At 36.6% G+C, this 25,136-nt stretch overlaps 1 protein-coding gene across 4 annotated transcripts in view; it reads left to right on the top strand.

The window, feature by feature from the left end:
* ATF2 (activating transcription factor 2) overlaps positions 1-25,136 on the top strand; it is a 103,765-nt gene that overhangs the window by 13,196 nt on the left and 65,433 nt on the right. For all 4 annotated transcript variants that reach the window (XM_064373336.1, XM_064373334.1, XM_064373335.1 and 1 more), the window contains exons 2-4: positions 3,119-3,218; positions 17,483-17,557; positions 24,466-24,535. In XM_064373336.1, the coding sequence (XP_064229406.1) occupies positions 24,511-24,535 (25 nt within the window). In that variant the 5' untranslated portion in view covers positions 3,119-3,218; positions 17,483-17,557; positions 24,466-24,510. The remainder of the gene's footprint in view (positions 1-3,118; positions 3,219-17,482; positions 17,558-24,465; positions 24,536-25,136) is intronic.

Below are 25,136 nucleotides of genomic sequence, written 5' to 3'. Positions count from 1 at the left end.
AATGTGTATGTCTTTGTTTTAGTTCTTAACAAAATAATTTTAAAGTAAAAATAATTTTTAAGATAGAAAAAAGCTTATTAGAATAAGAATGAAAATATTTTCTGTATAACTGTACAGTATGTTTGTGTTTTAAGCTAAGTGTTGTTTCAAAGGAGCCAAAAAGTTTTTAGAAAAGTAAAAGGTTTATGAAGTAAAAAAGTCACAGTAAGCCAAAGTTAACTATCATCCAAGAAAGAAAATTGTTTAAATAAATTTTGTGTAGCCTAGTGTACAGTATATAAAGTCTACAGTACTGTACAGTGGTGTCCTAGGCCTTCATATTCACTCATCACTCATGCACTGACTCACCAGAGCGACTTCCAGTTCTGCAGACTGCATTCTTGGTAAGTGCCCTTACAAGCTTACCATGTTAAAAATCTTTCATACTGTATTTTTACTGTACCTTTTCTATGTTTAGATACACAAATACCATTTTGTTACAAATGGTATTAATAATATGTACAGTTACATCCTGTACAGGGTTGTAGCCTAGGAGCAATAGGCTATATCATGAAGGTTTGTGTGAGTATAGTCTGAAGTTTGCACAATGATGTTTTGGCCTAACTTCACATTTCTCAGAACGTATCCCTGTTGTGAAGTGACACATGGTTATGTAAGAAATACATCTACAATAGGTTGGATAGTGGTGGTAGAGGAGAGTTTCCTTACATCTGTGCCTTTGAAGTTACAAAAAAAGGATGTTATTTTTAATGTTCAAAGTCTGGGTGATTATCTTAACATTCCATGTGTTAAGACATAAGCGATACAGGCCATTTACAACTGGCTGTCTTACTTCCTTTTGCTTGAAATGACAATACCAGTTTGTCTTGCAATTTTTTAGGGTTTTATTAATGGCAAAAACCACAATTACTTTTGCACCTAACTGTTTGTGAATAATTGCTGAAATAAGAACACAAATATCTCTATACAAATAAGAAAACCTGAAGCCATACTTTAAAAATAAACATTTCTATGAAAGAAGCAATTTGCAGAAATTTATCTCTACCTAGAAAATGTGGATCTTTACATTATCCCACAGAGCCATTTGTCCTTTGAATTGCTGCTCCATTTGTAGTCCCTATTTTACATTTGTATAGCTAAATATCCTATTTGGGTCCTTTTTCCCTTAAGGAACAGCCTGTATATAAAACAGAATTTTGTTGCCAGCTTTAAAGTGAGTTTCTAGTTTGTGATACTCAAAACAGTGTTTTTTATTGTTGTTGTTTTCATTTTTTGTTGTTGTTGTTTTGAGACAGAGTTTCACTCTTGTTGCCCAGGCTGGAGTGCAGTGGTGTGATCTGGGCTCTCTGCAACCTTCGCCTCCCTGGTTCAAGCAATTCTCCAGCCTCAGCCTCCAGAGTAGCTGGGATTACAGGTGCCCGCCACCACGCCCTACTAATTTTTTCCATTTTTAGTAGAGACGGGGTTTTACCATGTTGACCAGGCTGGTCTCGAACTCCTGATCTCAGGAATCCTCCTGCCTCAGCCTCCCAAAGTGTTGGAATTACAGGCGTGAGCCACTGCACCCGGCCAACAATGTTTTAAACATATTAATCATTTAAACATGTTTCAAGCAATCTTGAAAGTGTCATGAAATTCAAAGTTAAATGCAATCCTTCTTTCCAGCATTCTGCACAATAGGGAAATCTCCCAATACCTATATGACCTGGTAATGGGAGCTCAGTCCTGAGATAATGTAGAGCAAAGTCTCTTTCTCTTTGAATATTGTGCCTTTTCTTAATGCAGTTGGTAACTGAGCTTTCTGCCAGGTTCTTATTCTCTCCTTGACCACACCATCATTTACATAATGACTCTAGGCAGTCATTTCTGAGTTTTGTAGACTATGTGAGTTTACCTTTCCAAACTACAACAATTACTGTTGTTTCTTTGCTCTTACAGTGTCATTCTGGTCTTCATATTTTTCCTTTCTTCTTTTGTCACCTATAGATCGGCCTTACATATTAAAGAAGTCCTTATGAATGTTAGTCTTGGCTCCTGACAGAACCTTCTGCATTTGAAAACTCTCTTTAGTAGATTGCCAAATTATCTCCATGAGGTATCTAGACATCTTACATTTTAGAATGAAATAAGTGTGAGGACAGAAACAACTAATTGTCTGCCAGTATTTCTTTTCTTCTTTTTTCTTATTGGTAGATGCTCCAGTTCTTACCTAAGCATATAGTGAAATAAAGGAAATATTTCCTAGCCTCCCTGATAGCTATGGTCATATGACTAAGTTCTGAACCAAGAAATGTGAATAAAAGTTTCCTGTAAGATTTCTGAAAAACATCCTTAAAGGAAGGCTATTGCTCATCTCCTATTTCTCATCTTGCTATCTGATTAGCAGATGTGATGGCTAGAACTTGAACAGTTATTTTTAAAACCATGAAGGAGAAGCTACATGTTGAGAATGACAGAGCAACAAAATATAAGGACCTTTGCTTCCAAAAGATCATGGTTCTGGATTGCCTATGTTTTTGTGAAAGAAGTAAACTTCTTTCACAAAAGAATCATTTAAGCCATTGTTATTTTGAATTTTTTGTCATTCCATTGTTATTTTCAGTTTTCTGTCATTAACAGCTGAACGTAATCCTAACTGATACACATATTTTTTAAAGTCAAGCTTTTTCCAAGTAAGCACATAGATTGGATCCCATGGATTTTATTGTGCAGAAATGACACAAGAAAAACTGTTAATCTTCACTCTAAAAATTTTGATGCTCAAATTCAGCACTGCCATTTCACCTATTATCTATGACTCCCCTTTCATTTTTCTACTTTCACAAAGGTTTCATTGCCCTACTTCCATCCCGAAAACTATTAATGACTCTAATAGTTGGTAATATGCCAAGCGTTATGGGAGGCTACAGGATAAACGTCTTCCTATAGCATAGACGATTTGGAAGGAGAACCTTAAGTTTTATATTGAAAAACATGGTATGGGAGGCAAAATTTGCATGCATTTTTGAAGTATAAAGAAAAATTTTTTTAAATTTTATGGAATTGAAATACAAGAGGCTATTAATTTAGAACCACTTGATAATAAGTTCACTCTCTTCTGCCTCTCTTTTTCCCTAAGGATACTAGATGGAAACTTGAGAAAGGACTGCTTACTTGATAAAAGTTAAGGCATTTCTGGAAGCGGAGTAAATAAAGCTCATGGCCCACCAGCCAGAAAGGTAAGAGATTTTGAGCTTTTAACATTAGTTTCATTTTGTGATTATCCTTCAAATATTACCAAATTTAGTAGATGTTTCCAGACAGTTGTCTTAGGAATACTAATGTCCTACCATATTGATAGTGTTTAGTAAAAGATGATTTTGAGGTTCAGCAAATTTGGAAATGTCTTTTTGGAGATAGAATGAATGTAGCATACAAAAGCACAATGAAGACTTAGGTTAAATATTTAATCTTGTTTAACATTCAGTTTCCTAAATTTATCTGACTAGGGACCCCTTGTTAGCAAAGGGTTCCAATATAAAGGTCTCACTTCTCCTAAGAATAATAATAGGAATTAATCTGAGGTATTTTCTGTATTTCAAAAATATTGTGGGCAGAAAGTTCACCCACTGTAAAGCTGTTCAAGTTAACTAAAATGTCAAATTTATTTGCTTTTAAATTGAATGGTATCAACTAAGTTTTGTTACTACAGTTGTCTCCTGCTGATCAGAAACGGGAAGTTATACAGTCCCTCAAACATACTTTTATTGTACATTTACTATGTGCCAACCACAGAATGGTGATATTAAAGTAGAATGGTTTTTTTTGTTTGTTTGTTTTAAATCCCAAGCCATTTACAGTTTTGGGATGTAGCTTCTAAATATGGAAGGAAAATACCAATTTAATAAATGTAGTCTTGCATACAAAATCTTTCAAAACATGGTGATAAACTTTGTTAGATATATCAAAATACACAAGCAGATTGGCTTGTTACACCGCGATCTGGAGGTTTACATCAAAAGAGAAACTATGCATAAATGTATACTTATTCTAATTTTTACAAAAGTTTGGAAAATAAATCTATTAATACTATATATATATATATATTTGAAAAGCAGAAAATTTTAAAGCAAGTGTGTAAAGGGTGGTAATACTTTACAATTTTTTCTTACTGGTACCTACATTAAATGATTTTAAGTTGCTTGACTAACTTAAATGATCAAGTTTACTAGCAGCAGTCATCTTAAAAGATAAGCTCCATGAGTTTAGGAACCTTTTACCATGTTATTGAAGGCCTTTCAAGATTTGCATATTTCTCTGAGCTTACTCTCTTAATCTTCTATCCTGTTGATGAGAAGAGTGAAACTCTATAAAATATTTGAAGAGATTTGTTCTGAGCCAAATATGAGTGGCCAGTGGCTGATGACAGAGCCCGGGAAACCTGAAAATATATGCCCAAGATGGTTGGGCCACAGCTTGGTTTTAACATTTTAGGGAAACATAATACATCAATCAATACATTTAAAATGTACATTGGTTGGGTCCAGAAAGATGGGACAGCTAGAAGTTTGGGTGGGTGTGGTGCTGTGCTCTAGTTCATAGGATTCAAATATTTTCTAATTGGCAGTTAGTTGAAAGAGTCACTATCTAAAGACCTGGAATCAATAGAAAGGAATGTATGGGTTAAGATTAGGGATTGTGGAGACTAAGGTTTTATCATGCAGATGAAGCCTACAGGTAGGAAGCTTTAGAGAGAATAGATTGTTAATGTTTCTTATCAGACTTCAAGAGTCTGTTCTGGGGCCTGGGGGGAAAGAAGCCGTGGCTCACACCTGAAATCCCAGCACTTTGGGAGGCCAAGGCAGGCAGATCACAAGATCAGGAGTTTGAGACCAGCCTGATCAACATAGTGAAACTCCGTCTCTACTAATATACAAAAATTAGCTGAGTATGGTGGCACACACCTGTAATCCCAGCTACTCAGGAGGCAGAGGCTGAGGCAGGAGAATTGCCTGAACCCGGGAGGCAGAGGTTGCAGTGAGCTGAGGTCATGCCACTGCACTCCTGCCTGGGTGACAGAGTGAGACTCAATCTCAAAAAAAAAAAGAGTCTGTTCTATCAATGTTAAAGTCTCAGTGTTGAGGTCAAGAGTTTGAGACCAACCTGACCAACATGGAGAAACCCCCGTCTCCACTAAAAATACAAAAACTGGCCGGACATGGTGATGCATGCCTGTAATCCCAGCTACTCAGGAGGCTGAGGCAGGAGAATCCCTTGAACCTGGGAGGCAGAGGTTGCGGTGAGCCGAGATCGTGCCATTGCACTCCAGCCTGAGCAACAAGAGCAAGACTGTCTCAAAAAAAAAAAAAAAGTCTCAGTGTTGATATTAATGATGGTCAGCTGTGCCTGAATTTCAAAGGGAGGAAGGTATAATAAGATGTGTAGAACCTCCACTTCCCATCATGACCTTCTTAACTGGTTTTTCAGGTTAACTCTGGAATACCCTTGGCCAAGGGAAGGGTCCATTGGTTGGGGAGCTTAGAGTTTTATTTTGGTTTATAATCCCATGCTTTAGCCATCGGAGATCCTCAGAGAGACTCCTCAGTGTACTCTGCTTTATTGTTCAACATGCTGTCTCTTCTTTATGAAATATCATCCCAGAATGGCTAATGCGTCTTGCTTTGAGAAAACTCAACTCAGGCATTACTTCCTTTAGTAGCCTTTCAGTGCCCTTTCTAGGATTGGCTAGGTATTTAGGGAATAGAAACTCAATCAGATAAATTCAAGTAAAAAGAGGATGGGACTCATACTGATGGTACTGGAGACTCTCGGATCCAATGACAAAACGTAGCTGGGCATCTCAGAAACTATTTTCCTTCTTCTTGGCTACATGAATTCTTACCTCTGTTTTTCTGTGCCTACTCCATTCTGGCTTTTATTAGTTTTTTTAATTAGTAAGAATATGACAAATACTGTCTACAAGTCCTAAAATACTGTTTTGAATCTTGATGTCCACCTCTGTGTGACTGATTTTTTCTTTCTGCAGATTTCCTGAAGAGATAGTCTGATTGGCTTAACTTGGTCAGGTATCTCCCCTAGTTTACCTGAAGCAAGTATGTCAGGGTCATGGATATATAGGATTGCCCTTTACTGCACTGTTGGCAGATCAGGCTCTCTAAGAGAGGAATATGGATGCTTTGGAAAGATGATCAGCTCCAGTTTATTCCTTATGTTCCCATAGCATGTCTTTATCTTTATTATTATTTTATATATATATATCACTGAATTATTTTCGTTTTTTTTTTTCCTTTTTTTGAGACAGAGTCTTGCTCTGTTGCCCAGGCTGGAGTGCAGTGGCGTGATCTCAGCTTACCACAACCTCTGCCTCCTGGGTTCAAGCAATTCTCCTGCCTCAGCCTCCTGAGCTGCTGGGACTACACGTGCGCGCCACCATGCCCAGCTAATTTTTGTATTTTTAGTAGAGACAGGGTTTCACTATGTTGGCCAGAGTGGCCTTGAACTCCTGACCTCATGATTCACCCACCTCGGCCTCTCAAAGTACTGAGATTGCAGGCATGAGCCACCACGCCGGGCCAAATTATTATTTTCACTTTTTCTCTTCCTTACTAGTCTGATTTTAAGGGCAGGAGCTATATCTTATTCTTTAAAAAAAAAATGTATATGTATTTTCATTTTTAAAAAAACCATGGTGACATCAAGCAACTCTTATTCTTTTTTTTTTTTTTTTTTTTTTTTTTTTGAGACGGAGTTTCGCTCTTGTTACCCAGGCTGGAGTGCAATAGCGCGATCTCGGCTCACCGCAACCTCCGCCTCCTGGGTTCAGGCAATTCTCCTGCCTCAGCCTCCTGAGTAGCTGGGACTACAGGCACGCACCACCGTGCCCAGCTAATTTTACGTATTTTTAGTAGAGACGGGGTTTCACCATGTTGACCAGGATGGTCTCGATCTCTTGGCCTCGTGATCCACCCGCCTCGGCCTCCCAAAGTGCTGGGATTACAGGCGTGAGCCACCACGACTGGCCTGCAACTCTTAGTCTTAATATGGTATTGCATACAAAATAGGCAGTCAGATGTTTTCCAAATAAATTTCATAAAGTAAATAATTTATATTAGAAATGTTCCAGAGTGCTATATATTTTGTGCTATATATTGTCTATAACATTTAGTATTAGTATTTTAGAAACTTGTTTTGAAACTTGAGTACATGCTTAAAAGGTTAAGCGTTTGCAGTATTTATAGTTCTATAACCAACTAACTAGAAGATCAGTCAAATTCACATTTTAGAATCTGTTTTTTTCTGGTTTTTTTTTTTTTTTTCTTTTTTTTTTGAGACAGAGTTTCTCTCTTGTTGCCCAGGCTGAAGTGCAGTGGCACGATCTCGGCTCATCTCAACCTCCACCTCCTGGGTTCAAGTGATTCTCCTGCCTCAGCTTCTCTAGTAGCTGGGATTACAGGCATATGCCACCATGCCTGGCTAATTTTGTGTTTTTGTGTTTTTAGATGGGGTTTTATCATGTTGTTCAGGCTGGTCTCGAACTCCTGACCTCAGGTGATTCACCTGCCTCGGCCTCCCAAAGTGCTGGGATTACAGGTGTGAGCCACCTCGCCTGGCCAGAATCTGGGTATTTCTAAAGTTAGTCACCAGAAATGTGTTTGCTCCTTCCCATTTTTGTGGATTGATTTACCAGCACTATTTTCTGTAAAGTGAATTGCTTTCCTCATTTGTTTTTGATAGAGTTGTAGGAAAATAAAATATAATAAAAAATAAAATAAAACTATTTTATTATGTGAATGATTTGAATGATAGAATTAAAAATGGCATGGGAATATTGATACTACAGCCTAAAGCAAAACAGACTTAACCTACATGTCATGTTTTAAAAAGAGAACAAGGAGCTAATAGAACCAATGATCACCCCTTGAGTCTTCAGACTTGTAAATTATTCTGCTGTAGTCTGATTTTATTTGCTCTTAACCTTGCAGTACAGAATGTAGTTTTTCTATTCTTTGATATACCTCATAGCATGAAAATTATAAATAAAAAACAAGCAGAGAATTATTAGAGAATAAATATATCTTGTAGTGTTTTTTTTCATGACCACTGCTACGTGATGCTAATTATATAATGCTTATACAGTACACCCCCCTTATCTGTGGAGAATAAATTCCAAGAGCCCTAGTGGATGCCTGAGACTGCAGATAGTACTGAGCCCTATACATGCTATATTTTTTCCTATATAGTAATGAGCAGGTAGCATATATAGCCTGGATGTGCTGGACAAACCGATGATTCACATCTCGGGTGGGATGGAGCAAGAAGATGCAAGATTTCATCACTCTATTTAAAACACCACACAGTTTAAAACCTATGAATTGTTTATTTCTGGAATTTTCCATTTAATATTTTTGGACTGTTGACTGTGGGTAACTGAAACCATGGAAAGTGAAGCTGCACATAAGTGGAGGATTGCTGTATAATGAATAATTATAGTGCATATTATTTACCTACAACTTAAACTCATTCTGTAAGTTTTTTCCTTTTTAATTTAATTTTTTTACATTAAAACTCTTTAAGCGTTTCACAACAAGACATTCTCTTACAAAATCATAATATAGCCATGGACGTTAGGAAGTTAACATTGATACATTGCTACTATCTAATCTGCAGGTCATATTTAAGTTTTTCCAGTTGTTCTGATAATGTACTTTATATGAAAAGGATTCAGCCTAGAAGATCACGTTGCAGTTATTTGTTATGTCGCATTGGTCTTTTAAGATTGGAAACAGTTCCTTAATGTTTCCTTGACTATAATGACTTCAGCACTTTTGAAGATTATTATGCCAGTTAATTTGTAGAGTTTACCTCAATTTGGTGTTATATAATACTTGTTCGTTATTAGATACAGGTTTTGTATCTTCCACATGACTATTACAGAAGTGATGCTGTGTCTTTTTTTTTTTTTTTTTTTTTTTTCTTTTTGAGACAAGGTCTCACTCTGTCACTCAGGCCTGAGTGCAGTGATGGGCTCTTGGCTCACTGCAACCTCCACCTCCCGGGTTCAAGTGATTATCCTGCCTCAGCCTCCCGAGTAGCTGGGATTACAGGCGTGCAGCACCATGCCTGGCCAATGTTGCATTTTTAATAGACGAGGTTTCACCATGTTCGTCAGGCTGGTCTCGAACTCCTGACCTTGTGATCCACCTGCCTCAGCCTCCCAAAGTGCTGGGATTACAGGTGTGAGCCACCACACTCAGCTGATGCTCTGTCTTATTACATTCTATCAGTGGCACATGATTTTATTTCCCTTATTTCTAGTGGGGTTAAGTCACGTCACTTGATTAAGGTGATGTTTGCCAGGCTTTTGTGTTGTAAATTACTTTTGCCCTTAATACTTAAGTTTTATAGGGAGATATAATACTTTGAGATAATATAAATATCCTGTTTCTTGTCAAACGTTCAGTTTTTTATATCAGTATGGGTTCATAGAACCCTGTTTATTCATTTAAGTCCTTCCTTACTTTCTGGCCAAATCTGGCAGCCATACAGGATGGGTCTTGAATATCTTGTGCCAGAAAGTAAGGAAGGACTTAACTTCTCTATTTCCACTACAAGATACATCCTGTACTGCTGAATTGGAATCAGCCAGTTCTTCAAGGAGCCCAGGTCCTTTTTAGTGGAGAACGGTATTTACACTCTGTATTAGGCCATTCTTGCATTGCTATAAACAAATACCTGAGACTGGGTAATTTATAAAGAGGTTTAAATGGCTCCTTGTTCCACAGGCTATACAAGCATGGCACTGGCATCTGCTCAGCTTCTGGAAAGCCTCCGGGAGCTTTTACTCATGGCAAAAGGCAAAGCAGGAGCAGGCACATAACATAATGAGAACGAGAGCAAGAGAGAGTTGCAGGGGGCACACACTTTTAAAAAATCAGATCTCCTGAGTACTCATTTACTATTGATAGGACAGCACTGAGCCATGAGGGATCTGCCTCAACACCTCCCACCAGGCCCTACCTCCAACATTGAAGATTACAACTCAACATGAGATTTGGCAGGGACATATATTCAACCTCTATCACACACCAAAGTCTGGATGCTAAGTGTGCTTATTGCTAATGAGGTTTCAGTGTTCCCAGGCTCTCTCAGTGGACACAGCTAGGGACATACATGAACATGTATGCATACATATACACATTAATCTCTATCTTTATATTGAGAGCCATAAGTTACCACCAGTATCTCCAGATGTCATCTAATACCAACGTTCATTCTACATTTATAATTCCCTTCATCTGTAGTGTGAATTCACTTGTACCTCCCACATCCTTGATATATTTACTTATTTGATCAATATCCATGTATTTACATAATGAATTGCCTGGTGCCACCAGGCACTTTCCTTTCCTCCCCATCAAGTAAATGTCTTCCTGTTTGGGTCCTGACACCCTATGCTGGACTAGTGCCATTCCTATCCTTTACCTCATGTGGATGCCTCCTTAGCCCACTTGGGCATTGACAACTCATGTCAGGCTGCCTTCCCTCCACATGGAGGCCTTTTCTTACCCATCTGAGACTCCAACATTAAATGCAGGGCTGACCACCTCCTTCCCAGTCCAACTCTTAACTCATCTATCCCCCAATGGACATCTTTTCACTCTGCTCAGACTCAGACACTGCAGTGGGCTGCCCTCAGGTAGCCTGACTGAGCTATCTCCTGCGCAGACACTCTGTTTGTTTTCTCTGGTGGCTTAACTTTTATGTGAATTTTGAGTTGTCAGATATGTTTTGCCAGTTAATTTCTCCCATTTTCTTCTATTCATCTTTTCTTCAAGTGTTTTTCTTTATTATTCTTTCTTATTGGCATTTTATAATACATGATTCCATTTGATAATGAGTCTGTCTAATAACTAGAAATTCTAAAAGCCTCTCTGTACTATTAAAAGTGGTTTACATAAAATTTCTGTATAGTTGTTAGGTGTAAAATAGCAAGATATAACAGCTGGTAGGCAGAATATAGCAGGAGAAATATTTTTGTCCCATTTTTGACCTTGGATAAGTCATTTACCCTTTCAGACCTCAGTCTCCTCATTTGCAAAATGAATATTTAGGACTATGTTAGGAACACAACGAGGTGCCTGATCAGAAATCCATGTCATAAGAAAAGGCCTGTACTCTATATTCAAGTGAGAGAATTTTAACTAACATTTTAGTTTTTTAAAATAGGCAGAGTCAGGTGTTGTGCCTCATGCCTATAATCCTAGCACTTGGGGAGGCTGAGGCAGGAGAATGACTTGAGCCTAAAAAGTTCGAGATCAGCCTGGTTAACATAGGGAGATCCTGTCTCTACAAAAAATATAAAAATTGGCTGGAGATAGTGGTGTACACCTGTGGTTCCAGCTACTGGTGAGGCTGAGGTGGGAGGATTGCTCGAGCCTGAGAAGTAGAGCCTGTAGTGAATCATGATCATGCCACTGTACTCCAGCCTGAGTTACATAGCAAGACTTCATCTTGAAGCAAAAAAAAATTGGAGGCTGGGCAGAAGAGGCATTTTACATAGAACTACAAGTGACCATTATATATATGAAAAAGTTCAACCTCATTAGTGTGTCAAACTGTGCAACTTTAAAATTAGGGTTTTTTTTTATTAATATGAGAAAAATGTTAAAAAATAATATCCACTGTTGGTGTTGGTATTGAGAAATGAGATCTTTTTCTACTGGTAAAGCAGAAATCAGTACTGTATATTTAGAGGTCAGTTTAGCAATATAAATCAAAAGCCTTAAAAATATGCCTTTACTTTGATATAGCAGTTTCACTTCCAGAAGTTCATCCTGTGGAAATTATTACAGATATTGCACAAAGATTTGTCCCAAAGATATTCGTTGATGATAAAGCCCATTAATAATTACATGATGGAGTACTCTATAGCCATTAAAAATGACATCTACTATTTAATAACATTACTATTTATGTGGCAGAATTTAGATAATTGCATTTTAGAAGAAGCTGTAATACTGTTTATCTATATTTCTCTTCTTCTTTTCATTGTCATAGTGTCATTTTTTTAAAGTTATGCATCACAATACATTGACAAGACTAGACTATATACTCTGGAATGTTAACAGTAGTTACCTCTGAATGGTGGTATTCAAGGTGACTTTTATTTTCTTCTTTTTGCTCTTCTGTATTATTCTCGGAGGAGAGTTAAAGTTCCTTACAATGCCCTAGTTCATTAGGTGTCGTTTAGTTTATATTATCAGGACATAGCAAGTGATCTCCTTCTGAATGCCAAGAAAACTTCAGCTTTTAGCCAGGCATGGTAGCATTGCCTGTAATCCCAGCTACTTAGGAGGCTGAGACAGGAAGATCACTTGAGCCCAGGATTTTGAGGCTGCAGTGAGCTATGATCATGCCACTGCACTCTAGCCTGTGTGTCAGAGCAAGATTCCGTCTCTTAAAATACACAAACATGTGTACTTTGTCTCTCTCTCTCTCTCTCTGCAGCTTTAGGGTTTTTTTAGAATTATGTAAGATTGGTCATTATTTATATAGGATACCTAATAGCAGAAATTGCTCTATGTTGTAACAAACAAAATTGAAAGTAGAATTTAAACATGTTCTAAAATAACATGTTTTATAGCAATAAAATAGAGAAAATTTGAGGAACATATACGTGTTTCTATGTGAAACTATCTTAGAAAACTGGAAAGAGGGCCAGGCACAGTGGCTTACACCTGTAATTCCAGCACTTTGGGAGGCTGAGGAGGGCAGATCACCTGAACTCAGGAGTTCGAGACCAGCCTGGCCAATGTGGTAAAACCCCATCTCTACTAAAATACAAAAATTAGCTGGGCGTGGTGGCACACACTTATAATCCCCGCTACTCAGAAGGCTGAGGTGAGACAATTGCTTGAACCCAGGAGGTGGAGATTGCAGTGAGCCAAGATCGCGCCGTTGCTCTCCATCCTGGGCGACAAGAGTGAGACGCCATCTCAAAAAAAAAAAATGAAAATGGAAAAAGAAAACTGGAAAGAGGAAGCCTTCACTTTTGTACTGATCTAAGTTCTGCAACAGAACATCAAGCAGGTGTTCTCAGTTCATAGGATGCTCTTATGCCCATATTAAAATGACTGCCTATGACCTCAATATATTTTACAGATTTTTTTTTCTTTTTTAGAATTTTCAGGGATTTACTCTTTCCTATTTTTCTGTTCTATCTCTTTTCTCTAATCTTGGGAGCACTTGTTAGTGCTCTTTACCATAGAGCTGTTTTCAGTTTTTGGTCATATTTTCCATTTGAAATTTGAGAAAATAGTTCGTATAGAAGAGTATTTCTTTCTTTCTGGAGTAACACATGTAGATAGCATACATATTAAGATTTTTGTAGATTCATGTTTGAAAAATATGTTTATAGTTCTGTATTGGTTCTACAAGAACCACATACCAAGGTGAAATTTTTAAGTGTTGAAAATAAAGCTTCATGTTGTATTTAATTTGGATAATTAAAGTGGATAATCAAATTGGATAAGTAAAGTGCCAGAGGCACTTTATTAAGCTCCTGCACAGTAGGAGATAGAGAGAAAGTTGCCATTCAATCCTGGAAATTATGCTGAGTTTGTATAGGTCGTGAAATGAAGAATCCAGCCCGTGGTGGGATAGGAGGAGGGAAAAAAAAGTAGTGAATTTCACTGACTTAAGTAATTAATAGATACCATTTATGAATTTATGAATGGTTAAATGGTTATTAGCCCTGGTCTTTGATTTCATGCAGCTAAGGCAGGAAGGTTATTTCATAAACCTTGAAGTTCGTATTTTCAGGATATTTGTGTGTGTGTGTGTGTGTGTGTGTGTGTGTGTGTGTGTGTGTGTGTTTTCTGAGATAGGGTCTTGCTCTGCCCCCCAGGCTGGAGTGTAGTGCCAAGAACATAGGTCACTGCAGTCTCAAAATCCTAGGCTGAAGGGATCCTCCTGCCTCAGCCTCCTGAGTCGCTAGGACTAGAGGCACATACCACCATGCCTGGCTAATTTTTAAGTATTTGTTTTTTTGTTTTGTTTTGTTTTAATAAAGACAAAGCCTTACTATGTTGTTCAGGGTGGTCTCAAACTCTTAGCCTCTGAGTCTTGGTACCCCAAAGTGCTCTCATTACAGGTGTGAGCCGTTGCACCTTGGCCAAGATTTATATATTTTTAAAACAGTTCAAGATACCCATTTTAAAACAGCTTTTTGAGGTATACTTGACCTATAATAAATTATACATATTCAAAGTATACAACTTGATAAGTTTTGACTGTATCTGTACACCCATAAAACCATCACCACAATCAAGGTGATAAATTTGTCATCCCTCAAAAGTTTTCTCATGCCCCTTTGTAATTCTTACCTCCTATTCCTTCTACTCCTGTCCTTTGTCGACCAGTGATCTACTTTTTATTGCTATAGTTTTCATTTTCTAGAATTTTGTATAAATGGAATCATACAATATGATTTCTTAGACTGTCTCCTTTCCCTTGGTATGATTATTTTAAGATTCATCCATTGTTCTAGTATCAGTAGGTTTCAAGAAAATCTCTTTATTCACTTAACAATGCTGTTGTCACTTTGAACCAAGTTGTTAGTAAAAGTAGAGCATAACCAAGATGCATGGACTTTTAATTTGGGACTTTTAATCTTTGGCATTTTACTAGCTATTTTTTTTTTAAACCCATAAGGCATTTTAAACATTCCGGAACGAAGACATTTTTTCTAATGTGTTATTTGTGCAGTGACTGCTTCATAGTTACCCATGATATTAAAGATTGTTACTTAAATAAATTTATTCCTGATTTCCTGATGTCATTTGTTATTTTTTCTCAAAGAGAGGGATTGTATTATTTTGCTTTTTACACGCATTGGTATGGTACTTTAATTTTAGCTTAACTTTTTGGGCATTTTACTTTAACTTTCATTTTACTTTACATTCATGAGTGAGTATATTTCAGCAATTTGCTTAAGATTTCTTCACCAGTATTGAAGAATTGCAAAGGAAGTATTTACAATTTGCTGAGAAATGGGAAGGTCGTGTTTTAGATTCTTCATAATATTTGAACTTTAGGTTACCCAAATTTACTGGTCTGTCTCTTTAATAAAAATCATCTATTTATACTTTCCCAATTAAAGAGGTAGAGATATTTAGTATTATCTATTTCTTTGTTTGTTCGTTTTGAGACAGAGTCTCACTCTGTCACCCAGGCTGGATTGCAGTGGCATGATCTCGGCTCACCACAACCTCCGCCTCCTGGGTTCAAGCAATTCTTCTGCCTCAGCCTCCCGAGTAGCTGAGATGACAAGCATGCACCACAACACCCGGCTAATTTTTGTATTTTTAGTAGAAACGGGGTTTCACCATGTTAGTCAGACTGGTCTCAAACTCTTGACCTCAGGTGATTCGCCCACCTCAGCCTCCCAAAATGTTTGGGATTGCAGGTGTGAGCCACCACGCCCAGCCATCTATTTCTTTAAAACCTTGGAGCATAGAGGTTGGTAGCCTCTCCAAGATACAGTGACTACTTCCATGTGAAGTAAATGTGGACTTACACATTTTACAAATTACAGTTTCTTTTTTAATTTTTTAAAATGTATCCAACTGATATAATTTATTTTAACAATTTAACAATCACTCTGTGCCTGCTGTTAGCAAGTAAGATACTGTGCAACTATAAGGATGAATAGAAAACCCTTATAATTTTAATAGTAGAAATAATAGAACTGCACCTGCCACTTTATGCAGTCCTCATGTGCCAAACATTGTGCCATATACTTTACATACACTATTTTAAAACGCTTTACAACAACTGTGATGTAGGTGATACTACCCTTGTGTTATAGTTGGGGAAACTGAAATGCAAAGTTGTTTAGAACCTTGCACAATATTGTATAACTTACGAGTGGCAAAACCAGGTTTTTGGAGCCAATTCTGACTCAAAAGCTTATACTCCTTTGGCTATGTTATGTTTCTTCAAGAAGTAGTAGGCAGTAGATTGGGGTGGCAGAAGCACATAGATTATATAATAGATTACATCACAGAACAACATAATGTGGATGCTGTAAGCAAGCATAAACAGCACAGCTTGTGGAAGAAATTTTCAATCTGGATTATGGAGAAGGTATCACAAATAAAGTGCTATTTGAACTGGGCCTTGACAATATAATATCAAAGAAGGCAAACATTCATCTGGGAGGGTATATTTTAGGGAGAGCTAAAATAATATGCAACTGAGGGTGATTTTTCAGAGAATGACGGACAGTTTGATACTGTTAAATGGGCCATGGTGTATTGGAAGTAGCACTTGGAGGTAAGATTAGATACAAATGGTAGCTAAATTTGCATCTCTCAAAGTATACCTTAAAGGTTGAGTCTAAAGGATTTAGATCTAAGTGGATAATCAGTTTTGTATTTATGGCATTCCATGAAAGTTTTGATTCTTAATTTGAGGTTATAGAAAAGGAATTCTGAGTTGGATGCTTGATTAGTTAACGTGAGCCCCATCACTGTCTTGGAAACTTCATGAAGGCAGGTACCTATCTTGATTTGCCAGTACATCTCCAGCATCTAGCAAGAAATATTACTGCCAAGTACAAAATGGAAACTCAAGAGCAAGGAAGATAAAGAAATGTTAAGAGAAATCAAAGAAATCAACCTTTAAAAAATTTTGCTTAGAACTCTCCTGAGTGTTTTGCATGGCAGTGACTTTCCTACCAGTATAGTTTGTAGATACTTGCCAGAGAGTAATGTGATATATTAACAGTTCTCTATGTGCAGTCATTGTCTTCTCCAACAATCTATAGTTCAACAAAACCTCCCTTCAACCATAGCCATAAGGGCTGAATTAAATGTTTCTTTCAGATTTTTCTGAGCATGATATTCTTGAAACTTCATTTATGAACAAAATTATGAAAAATGCAATTTTCCTTTATGCACCATTTGCTTATTTGGATACCACTGGATGAGGTTTCAGTGACCATAAGGTGAAGCTATTGGTTGTTTAAAAATGAGTCATTACTTGTCCTTAAGATACAAATGGGAGCTGTTTATATAGATGAGCTACATTGTGGGACAAACACCAATAAGTATGTATTTTAAAATTAAAAGCTTTCTGAAGAGAAATACGGAATAACTAGGTTTCATCATTCTCATCAGTGTTCAAAGCAAGGACCTTTTACTCTTTTAAATGGCTGCCCTTCAATCACAGCCATAAGGGCTGAATTAAATGTTTCTTCCTCTTTTAATCCCTTTGGTGGAGTTGAATTATATTAATATCAGCACATTTATGTAGGTGTGTTGATATTTCAAGAGCAGTACTCTATTATAAAAGTTCTTAATAGTGACTAGTTTTGGGGTGACAGTGTTACAGAGAGTAATTTGAGCACTTTATTTTCTACTGTGTTTCAAGAAGTGTTTCAGAACTATTTTTAACAGTGTGAAACCACTTTGTTTTTCAGTATTCTTGCCACGAGAAAAAGAATGTGATAAGTTATTCAACTTATGAAATTCAAGTTACATGTGAATTCTGCCAGGTATGTGTGTAATATTGTTATTTTTAGCCATTTTTTACATTTTGGGTTATAAAAATCTTTATAGCTTGTTTCTATTAGGTAAGTATTTGTGGGGTTTTTTTTTCCATAAATAACAAGTCACTTATCCTGATACTCCTGTTGTATTTTTAAGTGATCATATTAAAAGCATCAAAATACGCTTAGCTATGACAGATACAAACATGTTTTAAGGTTTTGATTTCCTCTAAAATGAGTTCTTTTAGCCCCATGAGATGTTCTGTGAAAAAGTGTTCAAATAGCAAATAGTGATGGCAAAAATGCCATACTCTGGGTGCTCCCCTAGTCATTTTACATTAGCATATTAAAGGCTCTGAACAGTCCTGCAAAAAAAAAAAAAAGGAAAAGAAAAGTATATTTCAGCATTTCTCAGATTTGTTTGGCGACACCTTTTTTTCTGTAATGTCTACTGACATCCCTGTTGAAGTGTTTTGGGGAACATTGCTGTGAAGGGTTAACAAGCTACTATCTGAAAAAGACAGTTTTACAGAATTATTAGTTGAGTCAAATATATTTGCTATATATAATTTCTAGAAAGAAAACAAGTTGATGGAAGGGATAATTAATTGAGAAATTTCAAGTCAAAATTTAAAAGTAGGAAAGTAATCCTGACTCAGAGATGTCTTTTTGCGGTTGTTTTGTTTGAATCAGGATCCAAAAAGGTCCTTAATTTGGTTGTATGTTTATTAAATTTCTTCTAATGGAAAACAGTAACCCTCTTCCTCTGCTTTTTTAAAAATCTCCATGACATTTACTTGTTGAAGAGACCAGATCATTTGTTCTAACTTACAGTGATTCATCTTAGGATTTTTTTGACTTTACGATGGTGGATAAGCAATACAGTCAGTATATTGCTCAATTCATGATGGGGTTATGTCCCAGTAAACCCATTGTAAATTGAAAATATCTATATTGAATTTGGATGATTGCCTCCTGGTGCTGGTGTTTAATTTGTTTTTCTGTCTCCTGAATCTCCTTGCAGTTGGAGTTAGGGAGGCTTGATTAGATTGACTTTTGATTTTTTTTTTTTTTGGGGGGGGCGTGTCCTGCCCCCAACCTTTGGTGTTAATTTAAGACTAACCTATGAATTCAGATGCTGTCAGCCTGGTCCAGCCATTATAAAGTTTCTGTCACCTTTTCTACTAATGGTTTTAAAAATCAGACATTGATGATAGTTGCCCAGATGCATTATTTTGCTATGGATTAAAATGGGGATGTTCTTCCTCTTCCTCTTCTTATTCCTCCTCCTTTGTCTCCTCCCTTCTCCTTCCTCTCCCCCTTTCTTCTTTCTTCCCTTCTTTCTTCCCTCTTCTTCCTCCCTCCCTCCTTCTTCCTTCCTCTCTTCTTTCTCCCTTGTTCCCTCTTCTTTTCTTATTTTCCCCTCCTTCCTCCTATGCTCTTCCTCTTCCTGTCACTTCTCTTCCTCCCTTCTCTCGCCTCATTCTTTCTTTTTTATTTCTTTTTTTTTTGGAGACAGGATATCACTCTTTCCCAGGCTGGAGTGCAGTGACACAGCACAATCACTGCTTACTGCAATCTCAACCTCTTGGGTTCAAAGGATCCTCCTACCTCAGCCTCCTCAGTAGCTGGGACCACAGAAACGTGTTACTGTGCCCTGTTTTTTTTTTAAGTTTTTTGTTGAGATGGGGATCACAGAGATTTGGTTATGAGAACCTCCCAGCTCTGCCTTTGTGACCAAATGGCAGTGCTTTTGTTCTTACTTCATTGACTGATTGCAGCATCTTGGGACAACTCTGGCCAGTTGTTTCCCATTGCTCGTGTCCTCAATCTGGTTTTCCCCTCATTACTCCTGAGGCAGCCTCGAGGGACTCAGAGAGCCATCAGCTCTCTGCAGCCCCTTGGGCTAGTAGGCAGATGGGATCTCTGACTCCAGGATCTGTATCCTGGGATCTCACATTTTTTCTTTTCCTGCATAGACCCAACAAGAGGGCACAGGGGAATCACTCTTCAGCGGGGCTGCGAATGGGCCTGTGCAGAGAATGGGTGAGTCCTCTGGTGTCTGCTGCCACAGCAGCCCCCAGCTCAGGGACTATCTCAGATTTCCGCTTTTTTTTTTTTTTTTTTTTTTTTTTTTCTGTTAAGAGACAGGTCTCATTCTGTCACCCAGGCTGGACTGCAGTGGAATAATCACAACTTATTGCAGCCTGGACCTCCTGGGCTCAAGGGATCTTCCTGCCTCAGCCTCCCAGGGTAGCTGGGACTACAGGTGTGCACCGCCATGATGCTGCCACGAGTGACTGTTTTAAATTTTTTGTAGAGACGGAGTCACATCATCTTTCCCGGGCTAGTCTTGAACTCCTGGGCTCAGGCCATCCTCCCACCTCAGCCTCACAAAGTGCTGGGATTATAGTCTTGAGCCACTGCACCTAGCTAAAGTGGCAATATTCTAATTATTTTATTCTTTTGCTTTGTTGAAATTCTATAAAGGACTTTTCCTTCATCAACTGTTTGGTTACTGGAAATACATTTTATGCACAAAAGGCAGAATAAACATTCTGGTCTTTTTTGTTTGTTTGTTTACCAGTTTTCAGATGAGGGCAGTTTCTTAGTTGTTGGGTTGCATGACTTGTCTGTCAAACCATTACTGGTTTGCTGTATGCCAGGCTTTCTTTCAATCTCTTACTTCACCTCTGCTTAGATTCCTGGGAAAATCAGTCATTTTTTAGATATACAGTTGTTCCTCAATATCTGTGAGTGATTGGATGCAGGACCTCCTGAAGATACCAAAATCTGAGGATGCTCCAGTTTCTTATATAAAATGGTGTAGTATTTACATATCACCTATGCACATCCTCCCGTATACTTTAAATCATCTCTAGATTACTTATAATACCTAATACAACACATATGCCATGTGAATAGTTGTTATACTGTATTGTTTAGGTAATAATGACAAGAAAAAAAGTCTGTACATGCTTAGTACAGATGCAGTTTTTTTCCCACATATTTTCAATCCAAGATTGATTGAATCCATGGATGTAGAACTTGTGGATACAGAGGGCTGACTATACATATTCTTTTATTTTTAATTTTTTTTTTATAGTGTGTGTCCTTCTCAAGACTTCTTTAAGGTTTCCTGGAATGCACTGTATCTGGATGTAGTTACCTGTATAATTTTTGTCTTTTTTCCTAGTATTAGGTTAGATATACTATTTGCTGCTTTTTTGCTTTTTATTGAGGTATAATTTAAATAGAATGAAATGTACTATATAGAGTAAAATCTGTTTTATCAGTCTTTTCTTTTATGGACCTTTTATCTCCTGTTTAAGAAACCTTTACCTACTCCAACATCATGAAGATTGTTTCCTATTTTTCTTCTAGAAATTTGCACTTTGCCTTTCACATTTAGTTCTATAATCTGCTGTGACTTAATTTTTAGTATAATGTGAGATAGAATTCATGGAGTATTTTTAAAAGTTATGATTCCTTAATTGACATAATATTAAGGCTCTGAAAAGTCCTGTAAAATGAAGCGTACACACTCAACATTTCCCAAATGTATTTAGCTAAGCCTTTTTTCTATAATAGCTACCACACTTTGGGAAACATTGATCTAAAACAATGATAAGCTAGTGTTGTCAAGGGAATATTACATAATTATTTTTAGATGAGTCAAGTACTCTTGCTATATAAAATTTCTAGAACCAATTATTGAAAAGACCATCCTTTTTTCACTTAACTGCAGTTGAGCATTTGTACAGATCAGGTAAGCTTATGTGTGGTTCCATTTCTGGACTCCTATTTCTTTATGTGTTTATCATTGGACTGATACCACACTGTCTATTATAATTTTATAATGGGTCATGATGTCTGATATAAAAGTCCTCTAGCTTAATTACTATTCTTCGGGATTCCTTTGTTTATTTATTGTCTTTTACATTTTGTTACAAATTTTAGAATCAGTTTCCACACACGCATAAAAGCCACTGGGATTTTTTTTTTTTCTTTTTGCAACGGAGTCTCACTGTCATGAAGTGCAGTTGTGCAGTCACTGTCAGGAAGTGCACTGGTGCAGTCTCAGCTCACTGCAGCCTCCCTCTACCTCCTCAGGTTCAAGTGATTCTCATGCCTCAGCCTCCCCCAAGTAGCTGGGACTGCAGGCATGTGCCACCATGCCCAGCTAATTTTTGAATATTTAGTAGAGACAGGGTTTCACCATGTTGACCAGGCTGAAACTTCTGACCTTAAGTGATCTACCTGCCTTAGCCTCCCAGAGTGCTGGGGTTACAGGCATGAGCCCCTGCACCTGCCTGAAGAACAAAATTGATACAATAATTTAAAGATACTGAATTTTTTTTATTTAAAGATACTGAATTCATGATTTAAAACCACCCAGAAGAGAAAGCTTCAGGCTCAGATAGCTTCACTGGTAAATTCTTCCAACATTTAAGGAAGAATTAGTACCTATCTTATGCATATTTTTCTGGAGAATAGAAAAGAATTAACCTGACCCAACTCTTCTTAGAAAGCCACTGTAACCTAGATACTTGGAAAGATTATTTCTCATTGACATAGATATAAACATCTTAGCAAAAGGGAAGATTTATTTCAGAAATTCTAATTGGTTTGTCAATTAAAAATCATTCAGTGTGGTATACCGCATTAAAACAATAAGAGAAAAAAAATACCTGAATAGATGCAGAAAATGGATTTGATAAATCTCAATATCTACTCATTATTAAAACTCTCAGGAAACTAGAAATTGGAGGAAGCTTTCTTAATCTGATAATGAGTGTCTGAAAAAATCTGCAGTATCTGCTTTCCCCCAGAGATTTAAGTGTATTTTTAAGACTAGCATCTGCACGGTACAATAAAGCTAAGCACAGTAAAATGAGGTATGTCTGTACCAGGAATTCTCATAATGTGAGAGGGGGTTGTGAAGTCAAAAACATGTTCATAATAATTCTAAAATATTTACCTTTTTAAAATTCTCATTATCTCACAAGGATATGATGCCATTTTCTAGAGGATACATGATGATATCACAACAAGTTGAATACCAGAAGCACATATGAGAATTCAACTGTATTGCTCTGTTAAGCCAGACTTTAAAGATTTGCAAAAAAAAGGGAAATAATGCCCTTCTCACTAAATTTTTTGTTTTGAAAATATGTTTAGTTTTAAAAAATATGTGTTAACGTGCAATGAGTTCATTGTTATTTTTTTAAAAATTAGCAAATTAATATTTTTAGAATTTCTCAATTTTAATTTTTGATGTGGTCATTATTGACAGTACAAACTTCTTTGGGAGCCTAAATTTTTAAGAGTGTAGAGGATTCTGTTTGAGAACTGTGGGTCCATACTGTTCTCCTCACTCATTATTTATGTAAGTTTTACTAGTGGTCAATTACAGCCAATCTTGTTGGAATACTTTGCTCTTACTTAAAAATTTAATACCAGTATTCCTTAGTTTATAAACATTTACAAAGCACTAGAAGGATAATATGTTATTTAGATAAATCCCAGATATCATGAGGAGATGTTCCAAATTTAGTTGTAAAATAGTTGATAATGCTTACAGATCGTGTAGGTCAAAACTTTGTAGAGGGTACAAGGGAATGGCTTGTCTCTGCTTTTTTTTGATTCTGCCTGGTACTGGCACCACCAGCCAGCATTTGCTACTAGTACACTGTGATTCTCGGTATCTGCCTCCGTCTCAACTTTTCAGGGCAGTAGTTTGCCCTTTACCTCAATTCTCTGATAGATGTAAGAAGAGTTGATAATTTTCCGTTTGTTTAGCTTGTTTCTCATTAAGAGAATAGGAATGATGACTTTCAAGCTCTTTATGTGTTGGACCAGAAACCAGGAGTCTAGACCAGTGTTTCCCCAAGTATCATCCTTGCACCTACCAATGCAATATCAAGTTGTCTATAGGCTTTTTGACAATTTTAGCAATAAACATTTTGGATAAAGCAATAAAAATTTTGTTCATGCAGTTCACTAATTTTGTATATAAGATTAATATTGGTGACTTCCTGGGAACCATTTGTATTCTCAGTGATCATTGCATACATGCCTAAAACATGAAGCAGTGGCTATTGTGAACCAGCATGGGTTTCCTAAAAATGAGGTATATCAAATCTTTGACAAAATTTTTGATACATTACAAGGAAACAGCATAAAATATTGACAAGACTTTTGAACTTGTACTTAGAAGATTAAGTTATGATCCTCAGTATACCACCACCAAAGAGCTGGAAATTAGGATTTAGAAAGAGATCAGAGTTAGAGATAGATTTTGTTATGTTAATACTGCCTTATCTTCTTTGCTAGGAGGAGAGATTCCCTGAACCTGGGATCCATTTCTTTTTTATTTTTGAATTTCTCTGAGTCTTCCATAGTGCTTCCAATATAGGAAAAGGTATAAATTTAAGAAGGGATCTAAGAGTGAGTTTGTTTTTAGACATATTGATGTTTTGTTAGCATATTTAGGTAGAAATGCTTAGCCAATAGATAAAAATACTCCACTAGAATTTAGGACTGGAGATAGAAATTTTGCCACCTTATTTTCATAACAGTACAGTATGATCCTCAGAAGACTGCATAGTATTTGCTCATTCAATTTTCTTGAATAAATGAAACTTGTTCATTTCACAAGTACTTTTACGCTGTTGAGCAGAAAGAGCCTGACAGAGCAGTGTTCCTAACCTTTTTCCTATAGTGCAAAATCTGCATGTTACATGTATTTTGTGTACTCTCATAAGAAAGTGGAAGATAGAATTAAAATGTCAGAAAAGTGTTTCATTTTGCATTTCAATAGAAAAGTTAATAAACTTATGGAAAATCTTGAGGTTTTAAATTATTCTTTATTTAAAAATATGTACTGTAAAGTTTTTCCTGTTTGATTATAGGCAATACAAGGACCTGTGGAATATGAGTGATGACAAACCCTTTCTATGCACTGCGCCTGGATGTGGCCAGGTAATATATAAATTTAAATTATTTTGTGTATTTTTATTTATTCAAACATTGATGATATAATGTTATCATTAAAAGCATTTTCTTACAGTATTTTGTAAAATTTTAGAGTTAGGATGAAAAAAAACCAGAAAACTTTTGGCGAGAAATTCTTTTTCTTCAGTAGTGCATATGAGTTTTAGAAAGTATAGTCTTAATACGGAGGCGGGGGAACATTATTTCTTGTAATGGAAAGGTGGAAACCCTACACAAAAATCCAAGATTCAAAAGTATAATTTGACTATTATTGGTTGAAAATCATTGATAAACTTCCTAATTAGAAATCAGATCTATATTATTTTATATGAGAATTATTTTACTTACTGAACTTTTATGAAATTAACTGATATTTACCTCTTAGAGTATCCCTAATGTATTAGTGCTGTTAAGTCTAACATCTTAAATGTGGGACATGTAGAAGCAGTTTCAGAAAGTAATATTTTAGTTTTTTTTAACAACCCACTAAATTATTAATCTATTCCTATTATACTTAAAATAACTGTAGTAAGAAGAAGTAAAGAATAAATGTAATGTGTAGTGAAGTTACAAAGTTCTTAAATATATA

The sequence above is a fragment of the Aotus nancymaae genome, unplaced genomic scaffold, assembly GCF_030222135.1.
Source record: "Aotus nancymaae isolate 86718 unplaced genomic scaffold, 86718_ANA_hifiasm-v0.15.2.pri h1tg000008l, whole genome shotgun sequence".
Classification (NCBI taxonomy): Eukaryota; Metazoa; Chordata; class Mammalia; order Primates; family Aotidae; genus Aotus; species Aotus nancymaae.
This window is presented reverse-complemented; position numbering and strand designations above follow the sequence as displayed.